At 41.6% G+C, this 27,565-nt stretch overlaps 1 protein-coding gene across 1 annotated transcript in view; it reads left to right on the forward strand.

The window, feature by feature from the left end:
- Positions 1 to 27,565, forward strand: part of ADAMTS16 (ADAM metallopeptidase with thrombospondin type 1 motif 16) — a 130,014-nt gene that overhangs the window by 22,645 nt on the left and 79,804 nt on the right. The window contains exons 7-11 of the mRNA XM_069492769.1: positions 11,583 to 11,844; positions 17,533 to 17,732; positions 19,146 to 19,229; positions 21,420 to 21,579; positions 23,094 to 23,199. Of these exons, the coding sequence (XP_069348870.1) occupies positions 11,583 to 11,844; positions 17,533 to 17,732; positions 19,146 to 19,229; positions 21,420 to 21,579; positions 23,094 to 23,199 (812 nt within the window). The remainder of the gene's footprint in view (positions 1 to 11,582; positions 11,845 to 17,532; positions 17,733 to 19,145; positions 19,230 to 21,419; positions 21,580 to 23,093; positions 23,200 to 27,565) is intronic.

Here is a 27,565-nt window from a genome sequence, read left to right on the forward strand (position 1 = left end):
TGCAAATCCGTTCCAAGGATTATGGATAATAATATAATATATAGTGCCTGGAGCAGGGGCAGGGGCATAACAGGTTATCCATAAATGAATGTCTGAGTGACAGAAATAATGGTGCGACCGTCCTGGAACCTGGAGCTGAAAGGGCATCATTGTGAGAGGCTAGATACCACACCAACACTGGTGGGGAGGAAAGTGCCTCCGGTGGCAGAATGAAATAGAGAAAACAGCTGATTCATGAGCTAAGTGTCGATTCATGAGCTCACCAGTGTTCACTTCAAGCCAGCAGCGTGCCTGGGCCAGGGGAACGGAGCCAGAGGCTGGACACTGGGATGGGTCGAGTGTGTGCAGAAAAACGTGGGTGATGTCACTAATGGCTTGTGGATCCAGGTGACAACACCCTTGGGACACAGGGCCTCTAACAAGAAACATGTGGGCTTGCCCAGCTTCCTCCGCGTGTTGCCGCCTTGGCAACTCCTGTGCGAGCCAACTCAGGCAAGGCTGGCCCTGCCCTGCGGCGACTCCCGGGCACTGGCCCTGCCCTCGGCCTCTTGGTCATTTCTCACCCTCACAGAGGCTGGCACAGGCTTTATCTCCCATGCACTGCCTTTGTTCTTTAAAAACACGTCCTGCGATCCTGACTGGTAGCTCTTAACTGTCTTTTTTTTGCCATCTTTGAAGTGTGTATATTTAATCCTCACAACCACCCTGTACCCTGTGAAATAGCTGTAGATTTATCCTCTATTTGCAAACATAGAAACTAGGTCTGAGGACGTGCATACTCTCTCTCTCTCTCTCTCAAACACACACACACACACACACACACACACACACTATACACACACAGAACCCGCTCTCTGAAGAAAAGCAGAGTCAGGACTTGAACCAGATCTTTGGCCTTGAAGCCACCGCTAGCTAGCCCATGGGTTTTAATATCTGCTTCAACTTTAAGAACAACAGGATAACAAGCAAATCCCTGTGTGTCATTCCAAACTGAAAGATGAAAAAGCCCCAGGCATGCTCGGCTGGAGTGTCCTGAGCCCCTGGTGAGTTGGGATGACAGGAGCTGGGGAGGAATCAACACAGGCCAGAGGGTGCGGGCTTCCAGGAAGCCTAAAAGGGAGGTGCTAGCTGGTATTCTCAAGTCAGGGACAGGACTTCCAGGTTGTAAGTAGGGAGTGATCTGGTTTATGCTTCCCCCACCCCAGGAAGAAGTAGAGAAAAAGATTGTAAGGAGGCCAGAGTGGCAGTAGCCAGATGACAAGTATAGCCCCCTTGGGAAGATGGTGGCGGTGGCTTGGGCTATAGGGAAAACTCCAAAACCTTGAACTGTCCCTTCTATCAGATAGGCTGGAAGAGAATTTCCAAGACAGTTTTTCCAGTTTGAACAGGCCCTGGTGAATAATAATAGTAACAATTATTATTATTATTGTTGGTTGATGAATGTATCATATGCGGATATTTTGCAAAGAACACAAGCATCAGCGGCTGCCACATAGGCTGGAGGGCCGTCGGTGTTTTTTTCACTCCGCTGGGCCCGTGGCATTCTCTCCTGCCTCCTTCCTCCATCAAAGGAGTCACTGAAATGTCACCTTCTCAACAAGCCTACCTGACACCCCTATTTAAAATTGAAACCCCATTTCCTGTACTATGATATACTTTCTTATCCTAAATTAATTCTTTTTTTCTCTTTTTTTTAATGTAGTACTCATTACCTTTTAACTTCTTATGCTTTACCTTTTATTATGTCTATTCATTATCTGTCCCCTACCCACACTGGAATTTAAGCTCCACGAGGGTGGAGATAGTTGTTTAGTTTTAGTTTGTTCATTGTATCTGAATTACCCAGTAGAGCACCTTGGTGGTAACAGGCACTTAATGAGTAGTCACTGAATGAATGAGCAACCACACTCTGTGAGTAAGAAAGGCTGAATTTATCCCACAAAAAAGAATTAAATTTGCATGTCAATGTCACATACCTCTTTAAAGCAATCTATTACAATGTTTGATCCATGATATTCTGTTTATGTTATCTCAGGTAGTAGCAATATATTCAATACCTTGACTAGATGATCATTTGCTTAAATATTTATCTTTGTGTGTTGGTAATGTACAAGCACAGGATTTGAGAATCTAGATTTAGGTTGTTCTTGGTTCAGATATTCTTGTGTCATCCAAAGCAGCCTTATTATCAGTCTAGGATAGCATGTGCCAAATATTTTTATGTGGGATGATTTTATAAAGATGCTAGTGGATGTGATTTATAAGATTTCTCTATGTGAAAGGTATGATTTATTATAGAGAAATATTATAGCAACTTCTCACTTGTCTATCAAACTAGTCTTAAGAAGTATGCTTTCAAAGATGTATAAGTTACATCTGTTCTTGAACAGCACTCTCCAATAGTACTGATAAAAATATCTGTGCTACTCAATATGGTAGCCACTAACCACATGTGGCAATTGAGCAATTGAAGGACTAAATTTTAAATTTTACTTGATATTACTTCATTAAAACTTGAATTTGAATACCCATTTGTGGCTACAAAGCAACTATATAATTGAATTCTTAACTGTATTCAATTTGCATTAATTTAAATTAAATTTGTGTAGCCTTATGTAGCTAGTGGCCACCATATTTAACAGCACAAATCTGGAAAGTTTCCTCTAATAAACTTAAATCTTTGAAACAGGTTGGCTGAAAGATGTCATAAAATTGAAATGCACAACAAATACAACAGCAAATTCACTCATGGGAAATAACAATACATACTGCAATGACATTTAATCTCCAAGAGAAGTTTGATCACCCATTATAAATGTCAATCATATCTCATTATAACCTCCATTTTCTTTACTTTTTTAATATTTTTGCTCATTATATTTTCATAAGTTACGTCCATTTTGGTATGAAAACCATATCTTGAATTTACTAGACTTCTTCAGTTTAATATTCACATTGTTTTACTCTTTACTGATTTATTATCCTGAATTTATTTTTTTAGGATTCATTTTGGTTTCTAGAAGGTCATTCATTGCATTTTTAAAAACTCTTTGAGTTAATGTTTAGTTTGTTTATTTTCTTTATTCTTAATAAAGAAAGCATTCAGAACTTTGAATTTTTCAAAATGTAGCATGAGTAATGTGACCATTTTATAAAGTCCTCCTTTTCCATTTTATAGTTAAGTAATCATTATCTTCTTTTCTCTTTGACCCAGTAGTTACTAATTAGCAAGGAGCAGTGTATTTTGGGTTTCCATGTTAGTTTGCTATTTGTTAACTTTCGTGACTGGACATACACTGTGGAATTCCTAGATGGGCCTTGCCACCAGGCTTCCGTCTCTGTCACCTTCCACATGGCATCCATTTCTGTCCTTCTCTGTAACACCCAGACAGTGCTGCTCATGTCTTTCCTCCACCTGGCTGGTTTGCCTTTCCGCAGTGTTGGCTCTCCTCATCACCGTTCCGAGTGCACACTTAATCTTGTGATTGCTCTGTAAGTGTCCTGCCTGCATATTCACAAATCACACACTGACTTCTTTGGCTCCTTTCTGAATGAGGAGCATGTCATTTGTGCCCAGTGTCGCTCGAGAGGTGCTCGCCGGGCTTCCATTCTTATCTGTTTGTGTGCCGGTAGGGCCTTGCCTGGACGTGGGTGGCAGAAGTGGTGTGTCCACTCCCTGGAGGTGTGTGTTATCCCCTACTCTGGTTCTGCCACACCAATGTGGGACCTTCTCCTGCATCTGTAAATGTCGGGTCATTGACTGTGATGTGAGTTTAGGCTCCGTACTTACAGCCCCTTTCTCTGAGCAGCCACTTTGCATCCTCAGTGGGTCTTGGCCACACGGTAAGCTGAGCCACCAGGTGGGCAGCCCATATGAGCAACTGCCCCAGGTGGGTGACAGCCAGAGGTCTAGCACCTCCTGAAATTCAGTGCATGGGTCTAAATTTAGGGCCCAATTTTAGAAAATTCACACACCAGAACAAATATCTCACTTTCTCCAACAGTTTTGTCAGTAATATATAGGATAAATGAGTATGCCATTTGAGTTACTCTTTTTGAGTTCACACTTTTCCATTCATTCAGAATACAGATAAGGAAAAAATGAAATTATTTATTGGGCCTCCTCAAACCCCAACATTCTCCTTTATCTGCTCTCAGGTGGTTCAGTAATTACAAAACATTTGCTGCATATACTATTAGACACATTAGTACATACAAAACGAACAGTTACTGTGTCGTGGGTATCTTCTATGTGGCAGGAAATGTGCTAGGCGTTTTGATCTATTCTTATTCCTATCCTAATAACAAACCTAGAAAGTGAAAATTAGTATTCCCATTCAAAGGACATGAACATTGAATTCAGAAACGTGCCCTTCACGGGAGAGCTGGTGAGTGGAGTAGCTCAGATTCAGGTTCAGGTCTGTGTGGACCCATAGTGCCCCTGCCATGCCCTTCTCCAAGCCACGCTGAGTCTCTGCCACCTTCACTGGTGACATTCTCCAGGGCACAGTGCACCTCCCCCAGGATCCAGCGCTGGCTGCTTAGAGCACGGAGCTGGCTGTGGAATGGGAAAGGGGGGGTGGAGTGCTGTGCCCCTGGGCCTGCCACTCTGAGAAACCGTGAGGACGGGCTGAGCAGCGTTTACCCAACGGAGGACCAGCTTTGCCTCTCGGTTCCTTCTCTGCAACGCTACTGGGAGCCACAAATGTCATTTTCATCTAAGCTCTAATCATAAATTATGTCACTGCTTAGATTATGTCGTAGATTAAGGATTACCAAGATTAAGAAATCTTGGTAAATTTAGTTAAGGTCCAAGTGAATTCAATTGGTTTAAAATATTATAAATATGAGAGCTTCCAAGGTGCTAAGGACAAGGTCTGAAAGGTGGGTGTTCACAGCACTGCACCCTTGAAGTTTCAGTGATGCAGTTTCAACACAGAAATAACCACTGCTTCTAAGACTGGGCAAGAAGCACAAAGATACACCAATGGTCTGAAATAAATCTATAGTTCATGGTTATTTGGAATAGCCAGGGATAATCACGGTGCATTCTTAAATTGTACTCTGAAATTACACCTCTGCTTCCTCCGGCCTTCCTACTGCCATAAAATTCACCCAAAGCCGAATTGGCTGGTGGCTCAGGTGTGTGCACAGGTGTGCGACAGCCTCAGGAGACACACTGGCCATCTGTGATAGTGTCTGGTGGGAGTGCGAATGGTTGGCACCTTGCTCAAGTCGCGCTTGTTCTGATGTACTAGTGGTTACATGGGGTCACCTGGAGCTATGCCACAGGCTCCAGGCAGAACTCACCAATTCTGTCTATGCCTGTGTCCAGCCAGCCTCCAGCTGACTCCTGCCTAGTCCTGCTTCTCCTTCCTCCAGCCCTGCCTCAGCTTTCCCCATCTTCCCATGCACCAATGCCGGGTACGCAGGTGTTGCAGATGCGACCTGGAATCACTGCGATAGGACCTGGGTTTGTGAGAAACCTAGGGCCGAGTCCTTTTTTGGTGGATTATGATGACTTGAATATGCCATAACTAGCAAGATTCAGTGCTAGCCATAAACTTTCTCAAAGTGTCCCATGCCAAAATGCTTGCCTTTTGAATCAGTAGATAAGCAATTTGAAAGTGACCGGGGATCAAGTTTAGAGCTGAGCAAATAACTGAAATTATGAAGCCTGGACTTAGCTGGGTTTAGGATGATGAGAGATGCCTGTGACCAGCACATCAGCCCCGTTGTCCTTGAAGACAGAAGGGTTGAGAAAGCCCCGTGCCTGAGCAGCAAAAAGAACCAGATACAAATGTCCTGGAGAAAGAGGGAGCTTTTTGATTTATTTAGCTTCTTAGAAGGCTTTGGTCAAATTTTGATTTTCATACATCACATGTAATCATGAAATAAGACACTGTGGTTTGGGCATAGGTTCATGTTTGATTCTGAGGTTATAAGGAAATAAAAAGCAAAGTTTGGCTTTGATTAAAGTTGAAATTGTCTAGTGTTTCTGAAAATCACTAAGAAGACCTAGAATGAATAGACTATAACTAAAACAAATGACACTTCAGAGAGTAAGAGCGAAATTCTTTGGGAATTAAGATGCCTGTTTCTCACAATGAGCCAAATTACTTCTTCACGGTGTTTATGGAGAGCCAGCTCTTGTGAGAAGGGCAGGGGAGACAGGCTTGGAACCGGTTCAGTGAGAATCTCACTCCGTAGGAGAAATAGCCTCAGTGATTGGGCATCTATCCATTTCTTCTTAATTTCTATTTTGTTTTGTGATTCATGCAACTTTTATGAACAGTTTTTATAACTCTCCATAGGTGCAGAATTGATATAAATCTAACAACTTTGAATTATGAATAACAAATATAATACAGTAACCGCTCTAATTTCAAACTTCAGTATTCTCTTTACTTACATTGCTCAGAAACAGCTTTTCTCAGCAGTAATACGTGTTCTTTCCTTCTTTATGAAGGAAGGCAACGTGAGTATTTGGTGAGTTTTCCAACGTAAAGTCATACGAAATTGGCCATGAGCAGTGCAGGCCCCAGCAGAGCAGAGCTTGTCCTGTGCAAAGCCTGGAGGACACTGGCCTTCTCGGCCGCCTGGTTAATGATCCACCGCTGACATTCCGGTGGGCACTGTGGGCTTTGGACAGCTTGCACTAGACATTTCGTGAGCTTCTAAATATTTTTCAACCAGATAAGAAGAAAACGCTAATCTTCCGTGATTTACCTAGTCTTTTAAATAAGCTTGCAAACTAATAATGCAATAAGCGAACGGGGTAACTTTTTTTTGTATTTTTTATGTTCTCTTGTTTATCAAGGGATATCAAAATATTAGTCTCATTAGTTGCTGTTAAGTATTTATTTCTGTATGTATTTAATGAAATTGGGGGTTATTTAAATGTAGAATATTGTAACTCGGACTAAATTATTAATGAAACAAATGTAATGCTTGACTACTTCTTTAATGAAAATTTAGAAATCTGCCAGCTCCAACAGGACATCCTTGCCTCATCTGGTCCTCTCAGCCTTGGCCATCCAGACTGTAGCCTTGAAAACAGGAGATGGTTTTGAAGCTGGAACACCTGTCGTAGAACACAAGTGTTTGGGTGAGGAAGCCAGAAAGAGTACAAAAAGTAACGTAGCAGATCAGAAGCAAAGATGTGTTTGGGAAGGTTGCGACCTTGAGGGCACCAACACTCAGGGCTTCAGCAAATCTTTTTTGAATGCTCACTGTAGGTCATGTGCTTTAAATATATTACTGTTAAGTCTTGCAAACTCTTGGTGGGTAGTTATCCTTACATCTACTTCCTAGAAGACAGAACAGCACAGAGAGGCTGAGTAAATCATCCAAATTCACACAGCTAATAAATGTTTGAACTGGATGATCAATGCTGGGGTGTCTGTCTCAGCTGGCCATTCGTCCACTCCGCTTGCAGGAGAGACGCTAAGTAACATCTGTTCCAGGTTCTTTAGGAGCTGATGGTCTTCTGAGGGATGGTTTGAAAAGCAAGGAATAATTGATTGCATATCAGAAAAGTGTTTACGTCACGCATGAATTTTTTCCTTTTTCTTTAGTTTAATGCTTAAACTGGTTACTTTCAAGAGTGGAGAACTGATTTGGATAGTGTTATTATACAAGGTTGAACGCATTGATGACTACTTTTGCTACTCCTCAATTAGTTAAAATGTGAAAAGGATGAAACCTAACTGGCTTTAGCCACTACTTAATTTAATTCCATACTTGGATATTCCCTAGCAGAATTATAAACTTTAAAGTGCTGGGCCTCCATTTAGTAGACAGAGTTCCAGGAGGCCAAGAAGGTTACCAAGTCACTCATGTACAGCACCGCATGGCATAAATTCCATTGCTAGGTGGCATTTGGGCCCCAGGAGGTCTACCCCCCGTGGCTCTGATGGCTTCACTGATAGTTTACCAAGTTTAGCTTGTTATTCCTCCTCCCCCAGCAGGAGCACTGTGGCCAATGCTTAGTCTCCCAGTGTTTGATAAGCCTGATCTCCCCCTTCTTTTATGTCTCCCATTCCCAGGCCAGCTTTCCCCTAGAGTTGTATTTGGTTGGCCTGTGCCCAAGATCTGAGAAATGCTTTTCCATGCCTGTCATCCCACACTGTACAAATACTCAGACACAGTCAGGACAGCCTGGCCCAGGACTTTGCTGGTTGCTACTGCTGCTGGAGCAGCCTCCCCCAACACCCCACTGAGAATCAGACGCAGGCTCCCCACGTCAGAGGCAAACCGAGAACAGACACCTGTGTGTCAGTGTCTTTGAGCACCTGCTTAGTGTCTAACTCAGTACGTAGTACTAAATTAACAAAATAACTTTGAAAAAAGTCAGCACAACAATGATACTGATAGTTCAGTATTGGAGAGTTGTAAATGATACCTTGATGTTCTGTGGTAATAAACTGTATTATAACATGATAGCAATATGTAATAACATCTATTAAGAATTTTAAAAATTCATCTGTTTTCCCATGATCCAGCAATGTCATTGACTTTTTTTTTTTTTAAATATGGATACACACAGACTTTAAAAACTTGAATAGTGCAGAAAGACAAAAATGAAGTGGGACTTCCTTCTTACATCGTTTCTACTGAACTTTTTCCCCCTGAAGATGACCACCGTCCACAGTTTCTCATCAGTCCTCCGGGAAAATTCTTTAAGTGTAGATGTACATTTTTAAAATGAAGAGCATTGAGGTCACACTATTTGCTCTGTTATATACTTAAAAAAATAATTAATACCTTTTGAAAAACCTGTAATACAGCAGTCCCAACCTTTTTGGCACCAGAGACCTGTTTCATGGAAGACAATTTTTCCAGAGCTCAGGCAGTGACGTGAGTGATGGGGAGCGTTTGGAAATACAGATGAAGCTTTGTTTGCCCATTGCTCACCTCGTGCTGTGAGGCTGGTTTCCTAAGTTTCACGGAAGATAATTTTTCCACAGACAAGGGCAGGGGTTGGGGAGCAGGGAATGGGGGAGGGGGAGCTCAGACAGTAATGCACAGCCCAGTTCCTAACAGGCCACGGACAGGTACCAGGCCAAGGCTGGAGGTTGGGGACCTCAGGTGTAGTAGAAACCTTAAACTTATAGTTTCTGAACTTATGCAGATTTTGTTCAAATCCCTCTGCTATATTTCCTTGCCAATTGACCTTGAAAACATTGCTTAATCACTCTGCATCTCTATTCGTCACCCATGAAAAGGGGATGCTAGTGACACCTCACAGAACTGTTGCGAGTGATAAATGGGTATCGTGGAAAATGTTGGCCAGTTTCAGGAACTCAAAAGAAAAGATTTGGTTATGATTATAATCAGTACATAATAACCTAATTTTTAGTGGTTATATACTCTCCAATTATATAAATATTATTTTCCAAAATTTACCATGAATTCATTGGTAAACATTTAAATTGTTTCTTGTTGTTATTGTTTTTTATTCTGTTTTTGATTTCTGCTATTACAAACAGTGCTGCAATACATGTTCACACGTTTACCAATATTGAAGAAGTGCTGACAAGAAATATTTGGCTAAGATTCCAAAAGAGTAGGTTCCTAGAATTGCGTTGTACCTGCCAAATCTTGACATCTGTAGTTGAGAGACACGTCACACGGCTCTGGCAGGGCTGGCCTCCTGTGTGTGGCCTCAGCGGACCTTTTCCAGAGGGTGAAGTTGCCTGTTTGTCCTAATGCTCACCAACAATCCTCTGAAAATCCCTGTCACTATAAAAGGTAGTCTCTCAATTTTGTTACCTTAAGATATTCATTTATTTATTTATTTTAATTTCAGAAAATTATGGGGGTACAAATGTTTTGGTTACATAAATTGCTTTTGTACCATTTGAGTCTAAGTTGTAAGTGTGCCCATCCCCCAGACAGTGTGCATTGTACCCGTCAGGTGTGAATTTATCCATCCCCTCTTTCGCCATCCCACCTGCTTGATTTCCATCGAATTTTACTACCATATGTACACATGATTGTTGATCATTTAGTTCCAATTTAACAGTGAGTACATATTGTGTTTGTTTTTCCATGCTTGCAATACTTCACTTAGGAGGATAGTCTCCAGTACCATCCAGGTTGTTAAAAAGTTCTTTTTATGGCTGAGTAGTACCCCATAGTATACATATACCACATTTTATTAATCCACTCATGTATTATGGGCACCTGGGTTGATTCTACATCTTTGCAATTGTGAATCATGCTGCTATAAACATTCAAGTGGAAGTGATTTTTTTATAAAGTGACTTTTATTCCTTTTAGTAAATACCTACTAGTGGGTATACATAGTAGTAGTGATACATTGCTATATCAAATGGTAGGTCTACTTTTAGTTCTTTGAGGTATCTCCATACTACTTTTCATAGAGGTTGTATTACTTTGCAGTCCCACCAGCAGTGTATCAGTGTTCCTTTCTCTCGACATCCGCCAGCATCTGTTGTTTTGGGACTTTTTGATAAAAGCTATTCCCACTGGAGTTAGCTGATATATCATTATGGTTTTGATTTGAATTTCCCTGATGGTTAGAGACGTTGAGTATTTTTTCATATTTTTATTGGCCATTAGTCTACCTTCTTTTGAAAAGTTTGTGTTCATGTCCTTTGCTCACTTTTTAATGGGATTGTTTGATGTTTTCTTGCTGATTCACTTGAGTTCTTTGTAGATTCTGGATCAGCTCTTTATAGGATATATAGCATGCAAATATTTTCTCTCATTCTGTAGGTTGTATATTCACTCTATTGACTGTTTCCTTGGTTGTGCAAAAGCTTTTTAATTTGATCAGGTCCCATTTACTTATTTTTATTGTTGCTGTGATTGCTTTTGGGGTCTTCATAAATTCTTTGCCTAGGCTGATGTCTATAGGAGTTTTTCTAACATTTTCATCTAGAATTCTTATAGTTTCATGCCTTAGGTTTAAGATTTTTTTTTAATGTTGTTTATGCTATTAGTGTATTAAGCTTTATCGACATTTTTAGTGTTTGTATAACATCACTTCTTTTCTATTTCTTTTAGTGTCTTGCTTGGAAAGACCTTCCTCATTCCCTAAGTACATCTTCTCGTGCTTGCTTTCTTCTGTATTAATTTTGTTAAGTTTTCTTTCTCTAGAAAGTGTTACATATTTGTAAGTTTTAAAATTCACCTAAATAGAGTTTTGCAAATTACTCCATTAGGATTCTAATTTTGTCTCTTTATCGGAGAACCTCTGCCAATATTAATACCTAACTGTGTGCATGTGTTCTTTCCTGAACCCTCATTACTTTTGGTTTAACCTGATGGGCTTCGGTGTGTTATGGTCCCTCTTTCCATATCTCCAGGCAGGTCCTGGAGCAGCTCTCCCCAGTCTTTCCAGCAGGATTCAGATGGAAGGAGCCAGTTTGTGCGTGTGGAGTTCTTTCCCATTCCCGACTCTCTGCTCATGTGTCTGAGCCCTTTCGTCATGCCTCCCACTGGAGGGAACAGCACACTTGTGAAAGAGTAAAAATGCAATGCTTGGAGAGTGGGCCATGTCTCCTCCTTGCAACTATAATTGCATTTTCTTTCTTCCTCTTTATTTTTTCCAGTCAGGCATGATAAGAACAGAAGAAGCAGATTACTTCTTAAAGCCACTTCCTTCACACCTCTCAGGGAAACTCAACGGCTCTGCCCAGGGCGGCTCTCCCTCCCACATCCTATACAAGCGGTCCACGGAAGCCCAGATGCCCAGGGCCACTGAGGTCGTGGTGACCGCCAGGACGCGGGAGCCGGCAAGTCAGCACCCGCACGGTGGCGGCCTTCACCTTGGGCTCCCACAAAAGCAGCATTTCTGTGGAAGACGCAAGAAATGTATGTAAGGGCGATTATTTTTGTGTATTTAATGATTTGGACATTTAAGCCAATGGGACATTTTCAATTTTCTTTAAAGTATGTCTGTCCACAAGGAAATTTATTGACTGTCATTGCTAGACAGACTTAAGTGCTGATTCCAGAGAAAATCTATCATCTGTAAGTTTGATGTCGAGCATCTCTCCACGGTAGTTGGATAGGTGATGGCAGATGACCTTTCTTTAGAACTGTTCTCTGGGCAGATGAAATGACACACTGCTCAGAAGTACAGAAGCTACCAGATGTCTTCAAAAGAACTCTGGCATCTCTGCTCAGTAATTCTATATTTCTGAGGTTTAGATTTATTGACATTCACATAGTTTTCCTGCTGAGGTAATTCATATATATATATATATATTTTGCCACATCAAAAGGGCAGACAATGCAGGACATAATTTACCTACATTTTATCTCCACGGCTTTATCAGAATCTTTTTTTGTCATGACCATTTACGAGGTGACTTGTTGTTTACATTTTATGTGGAAACCTCTCACAGATTCAGGAATGGAAGTTCAGTGTTTGCTGGAATTTCCATCACGTCCCTGAGTTCTCCCCTCAGGCATCACCTGATTGGGCCTCCAGCCAGCGAGCCTGTGGAAGGCCCATCTTCCCCCAGCCCCATGCTCTCTGCTCAGTTGGTCTGATGGCTGCTGTTCCCAGCACCCTGACATAGAGGTGGGCATGGGGCAGGTGCTCAGTGAATTTTCTTGAACAAAGTGAATGAATGAAAATGACTTGGCACCTGCAACAAAAGAATAAATAGCGTTTAGACTATTAGCGCCCATGTGGCATCTGAACCCATTGCATCCTATACATAAAAGTCATGTGCAGCATTCATATGGACTTGAAAACTCAAACCCAATTGAACTTAGCCATATGGAAGGCAGCAGGAAGAGCCAAGTTGAGGACAAATAGAGGTGAACAGGAGTCTGAGAAAATTGGAGGTTGGATGTGTATTTGAACAAGGTGTGTCTACCAGCAACAGAGGCTTTAGGCTGCCTTGATAGGTAAAAGCAGAGGTGAGTTTGGCAGGGCTGGGACCAATATTCAGGGTTAAGACATGGCCAAGGTTAGAGCCAGGATTTCTGTAGGCAGGGCTCATGGTGTGGCTACATCAGACACCCACCCAATCAGGACAGATTCCATGTCATATATCAGGGGCAATAAATTGGCCCAAGCATGTGGATCTCAGGAGGAAAAATGGCAGGGCTATCTTTTTTTTTTCAGAGTATTACAGGGGTACAAACATTTTGGTTACATGAATTACATTTGTACAGTTTGAGTTAAAGTGTGCTCATCACCCTGATAGCATGCATTGTACTCCTTAGGTGTGAATTTACCTGCCCCTTCCTCCCCCCTCCCACCTGCTTGGTTTCCATTGAGTTTTACTTGTGTATGTGCACATAAGTGTTGAACAATTAGTTCCAATGTAATAGTGGGTACATGTGGTGTTTGTTTTCACATTCTTGCAATACTTCATTTAGAAGAATGGTCTCCAATTCCAACCAGGTTATTACAAAAGGTATTAATTCACCAATTTTTGTGGCTGAGTAGTACTCCATGGTATACACAGACTACCTTTCATTAATTCACTCATGTATTATGGGCACTTGGGTTGATCCCACATCTTTGCAATTATGAACTGTACTGAGTGTTTGTTTCTCTCAACATCCATGTCAGCATCTGTTATTTTGGGACTTTTTTGATAAAAGCCATTCTCACTGGAGTTAGGTGATATCTCTTTGTGGTTTTGATTTGCATTTCCCTGATGGTTAGAGACGTTGAGCATTTTTTCATATGCTTATTGCCCATTCGTCTATCTTCCTTTGAAAAGCTTCTTTTATGTCTTTTTCCCACTTTTTTATGGGGTTGTTTGATGTTTTCTTGCCGATTTGTTTGAGTTCTTTGTAGATTCTGGTTATCAGCCCTTTATCAGATGTATAGCATGCAAATATTTTCTCTCATTCTGTAGGTTGTCTATTCACTCTATTGATTGTTTCCCCCTGGCTTTTTAATTTAATCAAGCCCTATTTGTTAATTTTTGTTGTTGCTGTGATTAATTTTGGGGCCTTCTTCATAAATTCTTTGCCTAGGCCAATATCTATAAGAGTTTTTCCAACATTTTCTTCTAGAATTCTTATAGTTTCATGTCTGAGATTTAAGTCTGTTATCCATCATGAGTTAATTTTTGTGAGTGGTGAGAGGTGGGGATCCTGTTTTAGTCCCTTACATGTGGCTATCCAATTTCCCAGCACCATTTATTAAATAGGGATTCTTTTCCCCAGTGTATGTGTTTGTCTGCTTTGTCAAAGATTGGATGGCAATAGGAGAATGGTTTTATATCTGGGTTCTCTGTTCTGATCCATAAGTCTATGTCTCTGTTTTTGTCTCAGTACCATGCTGTTTTGGTTACTATAACCTTGTAGTATAGCTTGAAGTCTGGTAAGGTGATGCTTCCTGAATTGTGCTTTTTGCTTAAGGTCACTTTGGCTATTTGGGGTCATTTCTGGTTCCATATGAAAAGCATAGGACTATTTCTTCTAGAGCTGTGAAAAATGTTTTTGGTATTTTAATGGGGATTTCATTGAATCTGTAAATCACTTTGGGTACTATAGACATCTTGACAATGTTGATTCTGCCTATCCATGAGCATGATATGTTTTTCCATCTGTTAACATCCTCTGCTATTTCCTTCCTCAGTGTTTCATAGTTCTCCCTGTAGAGGTCTTTCGCCTCCTTTGTTAAATATATTCTTAGGTATTTTTATTTTCTTTGTTGACATTGTGAAAGATATTGAGTTTTCGATTTGATTCTCCCCTTGACTGTTATTGGCATATATGGATGCTACTGATGCGTACATTGATTTTGTAACCTGAGACGTTGCTGAATTTATTTATCAGTGCCAGGAGTCTCTTGGCAGGATCTTTGGGGTTTTCTAGATATAAGATCATATAATCAGCAAAGAGCAAAATAGTTTGACCTCTTCTTTTTTCATTTAGATACCCTTGATTTCCTTCTCTTGCCTGCTACCTCTGTCTAGCATTTCCAGCACTACGTTGAATAGAAGTAGTGATAGTGTGCAACCTTGTCAGGTTCCAGTTTTGAGCAGAAATGCTTTCAATTTTTCCGCATTCAGTATGATGTTGGCTGTGTGTTTGTCATATATGGCTTTTATCATTTTGAGGTGTGTCTCATTTATGCCTATTTTGTTAAGCATTCTTATCATAAAAGAGTGTTGGATTTTGTCAAATGCTTTTTCTGCATCTATTGAGATGATTATATGGTCTTTGTTTTTGCTTCTATTTATGTGGTGAATTAAATTTATAGATTTGCATATGTTGTACCATGCTTGCATCTCTGGGAATGAAGCCCACTTGGTCATGGTGGATTATTTTTTTGATGTGCAGCTGAATTTGGTTTGCTAGGATTTTATTGAGAATTTTTGCATCTATATTCATAAGGGATATTGGTCTGTAGTTTTCTCTTCTTTGTTGTGTCCTTTCCTGGTTTTGGTATCAAGGTGATATTGGCTTAGTAGAATGAGTGTCAGAGTCACTGAGGCCAGTAGCACAGCTAAGGCACATCTCTGAATGCAAGGCAGCAGAGATTATCCTCAGTTTGGTGTACACATGTGTGCTTGTGCATAGATGTGTGTGTGTGTGTGTGTGTATCAAATTGTTGCCTAGGGAAGCATTTCAGAGTCTCAGTAGTGGGAGTTGGTAGAAGGAAGTTATTTGAAAAAGACTACTGAATTCTATAATAAATTTTGAACTCAAAAAATAGGAAAAAGTCACCATTATTTTCATAATAGAACTGGAAAGGGAAAGCTCGATAAAACGCCTCTCGCTGGCGGAAGATATTGCTGATTAGCATCCTGCAGTTTGATTTGCGAGATATTCCTGTCCACTCCCAGCTGTGCATGTGGCAGTACCGTACTCTTGGGCCCTGAGTGGCTAGGAGCGTGGGGGTCAGGTGACTAGCTCAGGCCCATGAACCATGAGCAGAATTGACATTGCTTCCAGGCTGAAGCATTTAATTCTCAGGACCCCTTGTTATCTGCTCATGGCTATTTCCATTCTGGGAAGGCCAGGTTGGGGAGGGGACCTGGTTTTCTGTCTCCATGAGGGTCACACTTACAAGGATACTTCTCTGTTAGGGTCTGCAGTTCAGAAAATGCATGCTCTTTCTGTGTATTCATTTAGGTAGCTGTCTTTGAAAAAGAGCAAACAAAAGCAGATTGATTTGCTTAAATCCACAGCAAGACTGCAGCTCAGGCTGATGCACAGACCCTCTGCTTCTTGGCTGCAGGCATCAGCTGCCGATAGGTATTTAGTTGAGACTCACCTGTTTGAGGGACAGTGCTGCAAGCGCCACATTTGGGGCAGTAATTTGCTCTGGTGGGTGGTGAAAATCCTGGCCAGTGAGATCACCACCCGCCCTGGTTCCACCTCTTGCGCCCGAGACCGAGGACCCTGTGCTGCGTCCTGTTTTCATCCTGCACACATTTTTCCACCAGTGGGAATTAAGACCAAGGGGTCTGGACCACACCGTCTAGATCTGAAACTCATTTCCAATACTTGCTAGGGAAGGACTATGAGCAGTTATGTTCATCCCCTCTGCCTTCGTAGCCTGATCCTCAGGCTGGCGTAGAAAGTGACTGAGTTACGCTAGACAACTCCCAGGGTGGAGTGCACGCCTGTGTAGATTGCATAAAGTTTAATGGCAAGTGATGAGTGCTCAGTGAGCATTAGCCAGTGTCATTATTATTCTCTAAAAGGTTCATTTAGGCTTGAAAGTATTTTAGCAAAGAGAGAGAAAATGTATTGGTTGTATTAGTCAAACAAAACAGCATCTGCTAACAGTATGTTCCATGAATCCAGTTTGCATAGTTATTGGATGCCCACCGCCTAAATTTATGGGCTTTTTGAAGACTATTTTCACATGAAACAATTCTGACCACATTTTCTGAGGCATCTACTAAACCTAATTGTTTTTAATGTAGTGTTAGCTTAAGGTTTATAAATGCCAAAAGTATTTTAAAGGGATTACTCCAGGAGGACAGAGTGTATTTTGTCTTCTAATCAAATTAGGTAAATATTTATGGTACTTTCTAGGAAATTAAGCTCTGCAGTAAAGTGGAACCAGCTCAAGTAGTTTATAATCCATGTGAAACAGTGTAGACAAACCAGTTTTGTGTACAGACATTGAAATCAACTTTAAAATCTTTCATGTCATCAAAAGCCTTCAAATAGGAAAATAATGTGAGCCAGGGCTCTTTTTTTATAATTGTTAGCTCCATTGCTTTGTCTTTGTGAAGGAGCCCTGCTCCGGAGAGCTCTGTGTTTTACAGTCTTCGAGCACTGTGCTTCCAGACACTAGGACTTCAGAGCCACAGAGCTCCCCTCTTGTTGTTTTAAATCAACACATTACTTAAATGTAAATACAGCAATGATTTCCACCACACCTAGACTATACAAACCTTATTTAAATTTAGTGTTCTAATTTAGCACAAGGTTTTGCATCACAAAGTTTTAAAGGTTGTATGGTTTTATCGTGCGTGTTCATTTTAAAGACCAGATTTCTCCAGACAGTGCTGGTTTCGTGTGGTGACTATGGCTTTCATTTGCCCTCCATGTGTTCCTCCATAGACATGCCCCAGCCTCCCCCAGAAGACCTTTTCACCTTGCCTGATGAGTACAAGTCTTGCTTACGGAATAAGCGCTCTCTTCTGAAGTCCCACAGAAACGAAGAACTGAACGTGGAGACACTGGTGGTGGTCGACAAAATGATGATGCGAAACCATGGCCATGAAAACATCACCACCTACGTGCTGACGATACTCAACATGGTAGGTCGTCCTTCTGGTTGGCACCACCTGTATGGTCACAGTGGGATGTAAAAGGGAGTGTGTGTGTGTGTGTTTGTTTCACATTTTACTTGTGAATTGATGTCTCATATATAAGAAATATTTCGTTAGTGATAGCTCTTTTAGTTTTACTATGCTCCAATCAAAAGAGCCATTTTCAGAACTCCAGAGACTAAATAAGGAGGAAAAATAATTTGAGCCTTTCTGTAAGTCTCTGTCAGCCTGTGAGAGGTTTTGGGTTTACCGATGTCTTTATTTAGTAAAAATCTCTAAGAGGATGCCGAGACATTGTAGCGCAGGGAATGTCTGCATTTGATGTGTAATTTCAGAGGGCCATGTAGAAGGTACCCATCTTTTTAGGAATATTAATATTCAAATGTGGAATATTAATATTCAAATGTTGAATATAAATTATTTTATCTGCAAAAACAGAAAAAACAGCACAATCTTTTAGAATATCACCTAGAATAAAATGTCTCTCTGTCTCAAATTGGCAGCCATATTAATAATTGAAGAGTGACAAGGAGTGTCCTAAGTCTCAGTTCATGTCAGTGAAATCTAGATGACAGAAGACAAAATATTGGGTCACCAAAGTGTGTCTTTAAAAATAGTTTTAATGACAATATTTTAAAAGTATGTTTTTATGTTCTCAAAAAACAGTGTCCCTGAATGTATCTTTCCTTGATGTCATGTGATTGTCATCACTAGCATCATTTCTGGTAGACTGCCCCTCACAAGTTTCTGGTCTCCAGGGAACTGAAGGGTACAGTGAGGTGGAGCCGCCCTCCCATGGCATGAGGTTGAGGGGTCGCTGTGTGCAGGACAGCAGGGCCCAGGCCTTTTGCTGCATCCGTGGTCGGCACACAGTTTCTGTGCATCACCCCAAATGCCACTCGATCATTCTGTGACCTGTCATCTTGAATGTTTGCGTCTTTCTTTCATCACCTTCTTACCACCATGTTTCCTTCTCTTTCTTGCGTCCTCTCGTTCTTATCCCAAGCATTTCTCTTGTGCTTACGGAATTCCTTGCCAGGAGAGCTTGGGGAATGCTTGGCTTCTGCAGTCATCACTGTGAGTTTAAAAATTCCGCTCGGTATTCTAACAAGGATACTTACCAACCCCAGAGTCTTGTAATACTTTCACTGGTGTTTGATGATAAGCTGTGAGCCCCACCATCCAAACTGCTTTTTTACTGTCAGGTACCAATGATAAGGATTCCACAACTGGTAAGTAGATGTTTCTATTCCTGTTTGTATAGCTATATAAGAAAATTAGCGTTGCTTTGTCACTGGGTAGCAAGAGCATTGGCCTGCAGCGGCAGGGCCTTAGGCCCACTGACAGGCTGGGGGGCATGTTGCCCTCTGTGGGACCGGTGTGATTTCCTGTCTTTTTCAGGTGTCTGCTTTATTCAAAGATGGAACGATAGGAGGAAACATCAACATTGCAATTGTAGGTCTGATTCTTCTAGAAGACGAGCAGGTATTCTATCTTTGAAATTGGTTATTTTTTTTTTCTTGCCAGAAAAATAAATGCAAAACAATTTTTTTCTTAAATATAACTGTTCTATGAGTTCTTTACTTTTCTTTCTCTTGGGGACAAGAACTATTTAATATTTTGTTAATATTTTGTGTCTGCCACATTGAGTTTCTTTTCAGTTCTTTTTAATTTTTTTTTATTTTTTGTGTTTTTGTGCCAGGGTAGTAAGGAATACTCTTTTAATTTACTAATAAGAAAATTGAATATAAGAGCTGTATTAATATATGGGTGGGAAACACACTAGGAATACAAAGTGCAAAATGTGTCTTCAGCCACCACAAGCTTTTAGGATGCTAGTTGGAATTGAGCCCTGTCTGCTTTTTGCCAGAAGACTAAAAATGTTTCATAGCCTAGAAGTTCCATTGTACTGTGTGGCACTACACTGCCTTATTCAATTACCTCCCAATTAATTCCTATCCCTCACCACCTTCAGTCTTAGATTTTTATTTTCATGGGGATTTCTATGGAATGTCAAGCACATTTCCCTCACTGCATGCAAAACCCCAAATTACGCTGGATCCTGGTGGCAGTGGGTGAAGAATCTACACTGCCTCCATCCTGGCCCCCCGTGAATGCACAGAGGTGTTCCTCTGCTCACAGTGAGGGTGCAGATGGACATTTCATGGCATAAGTAATGGGGGGCATCTTAGTCATACGAAATTCTCACTTTTATTTTGCCCCAAGGTAATCATTGACTCAGCCAAGGAGAGTGGGCCCCAGACCCAGGGCAGGAGCCCGGCATCACTCTCACCCCTGCCCGCATCTTCGGAGTCTCCTGTTAGCCATACTTTTCTTATTTATAAGACAAAGAATTTTTTAGATGCAATATGAGATTATTCATACAATGTAAGACATCCTCAGATGTTAAAGTGCTAGGGCGAGGCCTCTGTGCAGAGTGGGGATGTGTGACAGGAATGTTTCTAGCCTGGCTAGTCAGGGAAGAGACAGCCTCATTGTCTTTTGTGTGTGCATGTGGTTGGGAGGGGTTTTCTGAGCTAGAAGGGATTCTCAGGTGACAGGTTAATTATTCTTTGTATTAAAACGTTTTCACCTTGGAATTCATCCAAGCTGCAAAGAATAAACGAGGTTATCGTTTGATCATACACCTGTGTTAACTTTAATTAATGCAGTTTTCCTGGAAATCACTAGCTAAAGAATGCAAGGCATGCCTCAGTGTTTATGTATAGCATTCAGCTGAGGTATATTTGACTCTCTGGAAAAACAAAATAAACACTTAAAGAGAAAACAGTCAGTGACTGAGAGACAAACATTTCCATACAACACTCTAGAAGTGAAAGTTTTAAACAAGATGGCGTTCTGAAATGGAGATAATTAACCTGGTTTTCTCTGATTATCCATAGGAAAACATGACATACCTATAAATAATGTTTAACTCAGTACAACCTGCTCTGATGAATTTTCCAGCTACCCGCCAAACTTCTCAGTTCCCAACAGTTCCTAAGTTCTTCCCTCTGTTATTTCACTGTTGCTTTTGTCAGAACTTGGTATATGTAGATAAGGCTGAATGCCTTCTATGTAAGTTTCATTCTTGTTGCAGTTTATTTTCTAGAAATAAAGCTTTACCCATTGACCTACCTCTTCTCATAAATATGTTGCCTCTGTAGGAAAGATACTAAATTTAACACTGTAAAAATAAATATTAAAAGAGTTATTAATTAGAAATCTCACCTGCCCAACTTGGTTATGAAATGAACATATCATTTTCTAGGTGTGTTTTTGTATATGCATGTGCAAAGCCATGTATAAATGATTCTGTGGCCTCATCTAAATTTAAAAAGTGCAAATATTTTGAATGCAAAAAATTCATTCATAGCAGTAATCTTTCTTGGATCATTGAACATGCATTCAGGGTTAGACAGATACATTCCAATTGTTTATGTGCAGAACTAGAGAACTGTATATAAGTATCCACACTGAATCTGTACAGGTTTTATATAATACCCCTGCCTTTGTGTGTTAATACCTAAAATGGATGCATTAGCTTATATGCCAATCAGAGCCATCTGTGTAGTTGAAATCCAAGTCAAAGCTAATGATAGTTTGCTGTAATGACAATGCATTCTAACATGTTTTCTCTCCGTTATCATGGGGTCCTTGGTCTCTTTTGCATAGCCAGGGCTGGTGATAAGTCACCACGCGGACCACACCTTGAGTAGTTTCTGCCAGTGGCAGTCCGGATTGCGGGGGAAAGACGGGACCCGCCATGACCATGCCATCTTACTGACGGGTCTGGATATATGCTCCTGGAAGAATGAGCCCTGCGACACTTTGGGTAAGACCCTCCAGTGGAGTTGTGGGGGCCATGCATAGCGTGTGCACCTTTCCTGGGTGGTACCTGCTATTAATTATGTTTGCCCTTTTTTCATATTCGTAAGCAGTATCTGCTGCTGAGTACAGAATAGACTCACTTCCCTGCATAAACTTTGGCCAAACTTAAAAGTATGCTCTTATTCGTGGAATGATTATTGAACAAGGAAGAGTCCCTCACAGATTCAAGAGTTCCTGTTTCTTCCTACATAATAAATAATTTCTTCCATTTTTTCTATCGTTTGACAAATTCAGGGTGTCTCGTGTGTCAGAAATAGTACATATATGAATATTTATAGAGATACTATAACGATGTTATATTTCCATTTCTCTATAAATATTTTAACATTAGCAATTGTTTAGACATTTATAAGGCTGGGTATATCTTAGAGGCAGTGCTTTGTTATTTTCCAAGTGGCCAGTGTAAAACAGTGTGTGCTGACCAGGGCTCTGCTGAACATTTTTTCTAACTCTCCATTTCTTCTCAAGTTTTTAGAGGGGAAGGGTTTTATTATAAAAACTTTCAGATAGGACCCAGTTTGATAGAGGTAAGTCCTATTGCGCAGAAAAGAGATAGCATAGTGGCCTGACTGTGTGCCCTTAGAGAGGGCTGCTTGTAAGGTTGCCCTGGGCTGGCTCTGAGAACTTAGACTTTGGGATGGTTCCCACCACCCTGCTTGGTAAGAGTGGCTCACTGTGCCTAGACTGTCTGTACGAACGATGCAGTTCATGCTGAACACCTGCTTTCCTGCTGGGGGTCCAGAATTTTGGTACATGTTAGGCAGAGGGTGCCTATGTTATCAGCTCCCAGTAAACACCTTGGACACTGAGTCTCTAATGAGCTTCCCTGGTGAACAACATCTAACCCTCATTGTCACAGCTCATTGCTGGGGGAAGTAAACATGTCCTGTGTGACTCCAGCAGGGGAGGCTCTGGGAAGCTTGTGCCTGGTTTCCCCAGACTTGTCTCCACATGTCTTTCCCCTTTGCTGACTTTGCTCTGTGTCCCTTTGCTGCATTACGTCATAACTGTGAGTATGACAAATGCTCATCGTGACACATGCAAATCACTAAGCGTGGAGGTGGTCTTGGGGACCTCCCAACACACCCATTCTCTGCATTACTTTTTCACCAGGATTTTCAGAACACAGGTGTTTATGGAAGGAGGCAAAAATTCTCCTCCATCTGCAGTTTTTAAACCTCTGCTTCTATTTTGCCCCAAGGATAGCCTAGTCACAGGAACATGACATAGAACTATGATTTTTTTCCCATGAGATATAGTGGCTCTGAGCTCCTGGGAGTAGATTCCCTTCCCCCACATTATGAAGTGCTCTTTATGTGGTTGTCTAAGGGTTTCCCATTTTGTATTTCCCCAAATGAAGATAAAAACTATACTTCACTAAGGGACAGAAAATAAATATACAATTCTTTCTTTACTTTATTGTAACAGCTTTGTTACATATTCCTTTATGCCCCACAGGATTTGCACCCATAAGTGGAATGTGTAGTAAATACCGCAGCTGCACAATCAATGAAGATACAGGCCTTGGACTGGCCTTCACCATTGCCCATGAGTCTGGACACAAGTAAGTGCTTCTGCATGGAGGGCGGAACTCGGGGTCCTTTGCTTACTAGGTGAGCACCATAGGAACAGAGATTCATCAAGTCAAGTCTGTAAAGGGAATTCACATGTACCCAAGAAGCATGGCGTTGACATCTATAAAATGCTATCACTTAGGTTCTTGTGTTTTTATTTTAGTGCCCTGTCATGCACATTTTAAAGCCACAGCAATGCACATGTTTACATTTCTCTTGATCTATTCTCTGACATTCCTGTTCACACATGTGCCTAAGATTGAGGGTAACTGTATCTGTCCCTATTCCTCTGTCCTGTGTTTTGAACTTAGTCCTATGAGTAATCTCATTCCACGGTTAGCTGCTATCAGGAAATCCCAAATGATTGAGGACAGCGACAAGCCCTCCCATCGTTATCTATTGTTAGTCTCAAGTTTGTGTATGCTTGCACATATATTTTTGTAGTCTGTAGAGGTGTTGTTTTTGATTAGTGTGCTGAGCAGAGTTTGGGGAGTGTGGGTACTGACAGGAGATCTGGCGGGCCAGATAGGACTTGGTCTGTCTCTCTTATTTCCCCCCGACGCAGTGTTGTCAGTTTCAAAATGAAGCAGCATCAGGTAGGACCATCAGCGGGGGACTGAGCGCAGGTGCTAGGCCTGGGCTGGCAGCTCGCAGACACTGGGGGTGTGTCCTTGTGTCATCTCCTTACAGAAAAAGCTTACATCATACCCACAGAATGAGCAATTTCTAGCAATTATTTGTGGAAATTGTTGTTGTTAGACAAGATTTCGTAGGCTAATAATTCAGGAGGCTGCTTTACCTTGAGAAGCCACCTATTAAAAAAAATTTTAAGAGCCCCTCTTGCTGCCAAAGCAGCTGCGAACTTGTGGCCATCATCCTGAGTAACACGAGGGCCAGCAGCCAGGATGCAAGTGTTTCCTGCCGTGCTGAAACTGTCCTTGACATTTCTCTGAGGAAATGTACAACCAGGAACGTAATTTTTCTGTAATTTTTTACTTTCAATCTGATTTTACTGGCAAAAGGAAAACAAAGTCAGTGTGTGTGATTTGTGTTCTTGCAAAGCTGACTTCTCCATCCACTGTTGGAAAATGGACTGAGGTCATAGACTCATGTCAACCAGGATGTGTTTGTGTATACATGTGTGTATGTGTACATGCACTTGCATGTGTGTATACACGTGTGTGCCATGTTTAATGAAATCCTGAGGCTCTGCATGCTTCACCCGTGTGTGAACTAATGACCTGAAAATGAAGCCTCGTCTCCCATTACTTATCCCTTCATCATTACAGGTAATGATTGACTATTTCATTGCTTAGAAAATTACACCTACACTTTATAAAGCTTTTAGTTAAATCATAAGTGTATTTTTAATAGTCTGCTAGAGTTAAAACTTCAAAAACTCTCATTATTGCAGCGACATGAGGCTCTTGCTGTCCTCTGAACCATACCTGAATTTAATTAAACAATCAAGGCTAGAAATATTTAAGTCACTGAGGGCTGAGCAAGTCAACGTCTGATAGCAGTTGAGATACAGGCATTGGCAGCGCTAGCCATTGCAGGTGGTGAACTTAAGCAAAGTTAAACTTACTACATCCCAAACTAGGCTCTCAGCTAGTTTTCATTGTCAACAAGCATCAGTGTTTGCACTTCTGTTTTTTAGAAGTCAGTTATTAATATTTCCTTTCCCCACCCAGACTCGGTCTAGATGGAAAAATAATTTCCTCCAAACAAGAAAAAAAGTGTTTTTACCTGAAAGTGGGAATCCAGGTGGGAGCAGAGGAAGGAGCTCTGCCTGTGGAGGGAGGAGAGTCACATCGGCAGTAGAATTAACCTCAGAAATTGCCAGATCCTTCTCGAACACCTGCCGTTTAGCAGACACTGTGCCAAAGACAGAACGGGCAGCTCGTCAGTGAAGTAGTTTCTGATCATGTTAAGAAAATAAGAAATATATGTCTCTAGCCTGTGGTAGATGCCAAAAGAAGTGATAAAGGCAGTAACAGTAATTGCATGATAGTAGTAACACCTGCTCCTTGTGGAGCGCTTGTTGTGAAATACGCTGAGCAATTTCACAGAGAGCTCAAACCGCAGAGACTGCCGGGGACCCTTCCTTCTGCTGCCTTCGCTGACCTGGGGGGACTATGCCGAGTGCTCGCGGCGTGTGGGTGGAACGCGGGGATGAACGAGCTGGGGAGTGAGCGGGTAAACACGTGAAGATGAGCATTTCAGGTGCGTGGTGGCTGTGACCATCTGACTCAGTAACGGAACTCCAGGTTTGGTCGAACTGAAGCAAAGATAAACACATTTGTTCAGTTCATTTATTTAATAAGTATTTTTATTGAAGAAGGAATTATAAGGTTGATGCGTGGATCAAATGTCCTGACATAAACAGTGCGCCTGTATCTTGGACAGTGAGCTTCAAGCAGAGTCACATTTTTTTAGTTCTGTACTTTGACAAATAGAAAGTAATTTGCATCTGTGAAAGACACGTGAAACGTCCTGTTTCACAGGTGAGTTTTACTTCTTCAGCTGTGTTTACATTCAGAGGACGCTGTGGGACAGAGGGGTGCTGCTCACGTCTGCAGGTCATGGGTCTTCTGATCTTTAACTCAGAGAAAGATTTCAGTGACTGTCCATCCAATGTCTTCTGCTAAGTTCAGTTTTTCCCATCTCAAAACATCTTGTAGCTTATACTGAAGAATCTGACCTAAAAATAGAAATTGTTGAAAATAAGTGTGTGGATTTGTGTCTTAAGAGAGGAGGAGGGGCTAGAACTAGAACCAAGATGTGTATTCTCCTCTAGGACGTGAGATTGAATCAGGATCTTTATTAAGCCGGCAGCAGCAGGAGAGTTTCCTGGTTACACTACATCCCTAGACACAGGACATGTGGTTTGCTAGATGCAGGTATTCAGGAATTGGCACAGACACACCAAGGGCTAAACTGCACGTTTTGGAGAATAGCCATCTTGGTGTAAATCCATCTGAAAAACTCCCATCTGCTAAGGGAGGTCAGGCCACTTGATGGGTGGGGCCCTGGGACTCAGGTCCCCCATGACTGCAGCACTCACAGCCTGATGGTGTGCAGGAGTGGCCCCTGGTCAGCTCTTACCCAGTTTTCCCATCTGCAAAACCAACAGAGCACTGTGAGCTCCTTAGCTTGTGTGTGCAAGTACAATTTAAGATGTATTATTTGAGCAGAATAATATGTAAAATAGGCTTAACAAGTTAAGTTGGATTATCATTTTAGACCATTGAGACACTATTAAAGCACATTCATTGTGCTCAGAAGTATTCACTATCCATCATTCTGTCTCTTACTTTCCCTGAGTTTATAGACTCATTCACTGGGCACAGTTTTCATTCACCAGCAAGGCATTATGTATGATTCTATAAAAAGACCAGTTATCCACTAGTTTTTCCCTCCAAAAGTCTAAGAGAAAAGATAAAATGGACATGCCATGCAAGCAGTCAGGTAATGAGGACGGTGGGCATTGCAAGAGAGTACACGGGGTTATCAGGGGGGTCTTCTTGGAAGAAGCAGAATGGGCCTCACCACCCGTTAGCTTGATAGTCCCATTCGGCTCAGCCACACTTCCCTGCGACACCCTTTCCAGTGTTTGACGATGCTGTGCACATCCCACCAGTCTGTGGCTGTGCTCTGTCGTCGGCCTGTGCTCCTTCCACCAGGGCAGGGAGGCACTCACTGATTTTAAAGACTTGTGGAATATTGGAGAAAGACAGCCCCGTGCCAATACCTGGTCTGATGATCATCAGACTGCCCTCCGGGAGCTCCAGTTTTATTTATTGTCATTCCTCTTAGGATTTCTTGTTTGCTTCTGTGTCCAAAAAGGATGTGAAATCCATTGACATTTGCCCCCTGCACAACAGATATGCATCATATGTACTTGAATGACTTTTAGGTGTTGAGTGATTTGATCAAGACCACATTTGAATCAAAGAAAGGGATAAAAGTTTTGAATTTTCCTTTGTGACAAGCATGGTGCCAGATATTCTGTACAGTTTATGAGGAAGATTTTATTATCCCATTTTATATATGAGGAAGCTGAGGCTTGGAGGTTAAATAATTTGCCCAGTATCGAGCAGCTTGTGAATGACAGAGCCCAGACCCTGCCTGGATCCCCACCTCCACAGGCCTGCTCTCTCCAGGTATCTGCCCGACCCAGACCCCCTGCCTCCCCTACTGCTGTCCCTAGCTCAGCCTCATCGCACACAGAGGACAAGCCGTGCTTCTCGAGAAGCCTGTGTCCAGGCTCTGGACATCTTTGTCTTACCTGTGGTCCTCCTTATCACACTAAGGGTGGAATTTACCATCCAGGTTGCATTGGCCCTGGCTCCT

The sequence above is a fragment of the Eulemur rufifrons genome, chromosome 17, assembly GCF_041146395.1.
Source record: "Eulemur rufifrons isolate Redbay chromosome 17, OSU_ERuf_1, whole genome shotgun sequence".
Classification (NCBI taxonomy): domain Eukaryota; kingdom Metazoa; phylum Chordata; class Mammalia; order Primates; family Lemuridae; genus Eulemur; species Eulemur rufifrons.